Source organism: Cricetulus griseus, chromosome X, assembly GCF_003668045.3.
Source record: "Cricetulus griseus strain 17A/GY chromosome X, alternate assembly CriGri-PICRH-1.0, whole genome shotgun sequence".
NCBI classification, from domain to species: Eukaryota; Metazoa; Chordata; class Mammalia; order Rodentia; family Cricetidae; genus Cricetulus; species Cricetulus griseus.
In genome coordinates this window covers 74,324,928-74,327,590 of record NC_048604.1, presented here as the reverse complement: position 1 = coordinate 74,327,590, position 2,663 = coordinate 74,324,928, and the positions used below count along the sequence as shown (strand labels likewise).

Genomic DNA, 2,663 nt, shown 5'->3' with positions numbered 1-2,663 from the left:
CAGCAGAGCTGTTTTTGTCTTGTGAGCTTTTTCTTCTTTCTTCTTTTTCTTTTTTCCCCCATTTTGAAGCAAGATCTCACTAGGTAATCTAGACTAGCCTTAAGATCCCTAATTCTCCTGTTTCCTGAACACTGAGATTCAGGCATGCACAACCATGCCTTACCTCAGCAGCCATTACTCTGTGAAGACTCTATGGAAAATTGGTCAGACATTAATTTCCTTAAGTCTGATCTGAGTTTTAAAATTATTTTCACACCTTTGCTTAAGTTTATTAACTTATAGAATATACGTACAGTGCCTATTAGTATTATTTGGCAAATCAAACACGTGTCTCTCAAGTCTGGATCTATTTATAACAACTGATTTTCATCCTTATTATTAGAATTTATTTCTGTATTTTCAGAGCTATTTCTTTAGATTCCAAACATTATTTATCCCAGTTGATTGATTACTGGATATTTTGAGGTATGATAAATATTATTCACTGTGGTTTAAGACATAGTTAAGTTAATTGAAAATATATTTCATCCATTCAATCTAGTTTTATTTTTACTCACACATAACTAGGACATTGACCAATCAAAAGAATTCAGGCAAATTTCAGGAAGCCACATGGCATGTTAGTAAAGGATAAAAAATGATATTTTCCCTTATCAGTACTTGCAAGATATCTAGGCTTTAGTAACTTTAGAATGTAGTAGAGAGGCAAACTAAAGATGACTGAAAGATGTTATTTTTTTAGTACCAGTTTCTGTTAAATGTCTCTTTAACACACCATTTTTTAACTTAATCATTTACTGTCTAGTCTTTTGCTACACTGTTTATAGTATAATCTGGGATGGTTGAAATTATGACGAGAATGCTAAATATTGACAGAAGTCTAAATCAAGTGGAAATTTCATTATCTCCTCTTAGAAGGTTGAAATACTGCAATAACAGTGGAAGCAATTTCATTAATTTCTTCAAAAATATTCTCTTACCATATGCCTAGCCTTTCCCCCTTAAGCACGTACCTCCAGAAAATTGTCAACATATGTTCACATAGACATTTGTACAACTATTTATAACAGCAGTGCTTGCAATAATCAGAAACTGGAACAAACTGGAAAAAATCCAAATGTCTCTCAATAAATTTAAACAAGCAACATTTGGTATATCCATGTGACATGCTAACTACCACTCACAAAATTAAAATAAATATGTCACCACTACATGAATGAATAAAAGTTATACTAAGAGAAAGTATCAGCATGCAAAACCATGTACTGTATGAGCCTATGCATTTTCTGCAGTTCTGCCAGATCAGTGCTTGCTAAGGTCCCAGGAAGAAGAGGATACATTGCAAAGAAATGACGTTTATCTGGATTATGACTGCTAGTTCCATGAGTATATACATCTTAAAGAACTAATCAAACATATCTTAATGAATTTAATTTACTCTGTAAATTATATAAATTTGATTGATACTAACATAGTGATTACTAAATGAGAAATAGAGATTAGAGAGATTATCTTTATTTCTTTATTGTCTAGTATGGAGCTCAGTAAATTTTTTGTTTTGTATATCATTGTATTACCTTTTTTGGTATGATTCTTGTGTCTGTTTTCATTTAGATTGATACCTTCTTTTGTGTTTTTTTTCTCATTAAACTTGTATTTTAATGGGTCTCAAAATTCTGTGACAGATTTTTGGTCAAGTTGTTTCCATTAAAAAGTACTGATTTTGAAAACTAATAACTTAAAACTGCCACACACACAAAAATGGTCCACAAAACATTCTCCTTTCCCCCTGAAGGTTTTTCCGATGCATTGTTATCATTAACCAGTCTTTCACTATTAAACTTAAATGGCCAATTGAGACAAACAGTTCTGAGACCGTTCTTCCACCACTGATTAAGACTGGGATGGCAGGTGTCAGGGGTAATATTCATTTAGCCTTCTGAGCTTTCTGGGCCAACTTGGTGACTTTGCCCGCTCCAGCAGCCTTCTTGTCCACAGCTTTGATGACACCCACAGCAACTGTCTGCCTCATGTCGTGAACAGCAAAACGACCCAGTGGAGGATAGTCAGAGAAACTCTCAACACACATGGGCTTGCCAGAAAGCATATCAACGATGGCTGCATCACCAGATTTCAAAAATTTAGGGCCATTTTCCAGCTTCTTACCAGAACGGCAATCAATCTTCTCCTTAAGCTCAGCAAACTTGCATGATATGTGAGCTGTGTGACAATCCAGTACAGGAGCATAGCCAGCACTAATTTGGCCTGGATGGTTCAGGAAGAATATCTTTAGAGTGGAGCATTGTTTTGTTTTGTTTAAAACAATCTTTTTAAAATTTTACATACCAATCCCAGTTCCCCCTCCCTCCCTTCTTCTCACTCTCCTCACCTTCTCCCCCATCTCACCCCCATCCACTCCTAAGACAGGGTGAGGCCTCTCACTGGAGTCAACAAAGTCTGTCACATTCCACTGAGGCAGTGCCAAGGCCCTCCTCCTATATCTAGGATGAACAAGGTATCCCTCCATAAGGAATGGGCTCCAAAACGCCAGCTCATGCACTAGAGATAAATACTGGTCCCACTACCAGTGGTCCCATAAACTGCCCAATCCTGCCAACTGATACCCACATTCAGAGGGCCTGGTTTGGTCCTATGCAGGTTTC

At 36.5% G+C, this 2,663-nt stretch overlaps 1 protein-coding gene across 1 annotated transcript; it reads right to left on the bottom strand.

Annotated features, from left to right (window-relative positions):
* Positions 1–1,633: 1,633 nt before the first annotated feature.
* On the bottom strand, positions 1,634–2,401 carry LOC100756289 (elongation factor 1-alpha 1). The gene is made up of 2 exons (XM_035449733.1): positions 2,390–2,401; positions 1,634–2,287 (listed from the first exon to the last, which is right to left on the bottom strand). The coding sequence occupies exons 1-2, from the start codon at positions 2,399–2,401 to the stop codon at positions 1,928–1,930; spliced, it is 372 nt and encodes a 123-aa protein (XP_035305624.1). The 3' UTR covers positions 1,634–1,927.
* Positions 2,402–2,663: the final 262 nt, after the last annotated feature.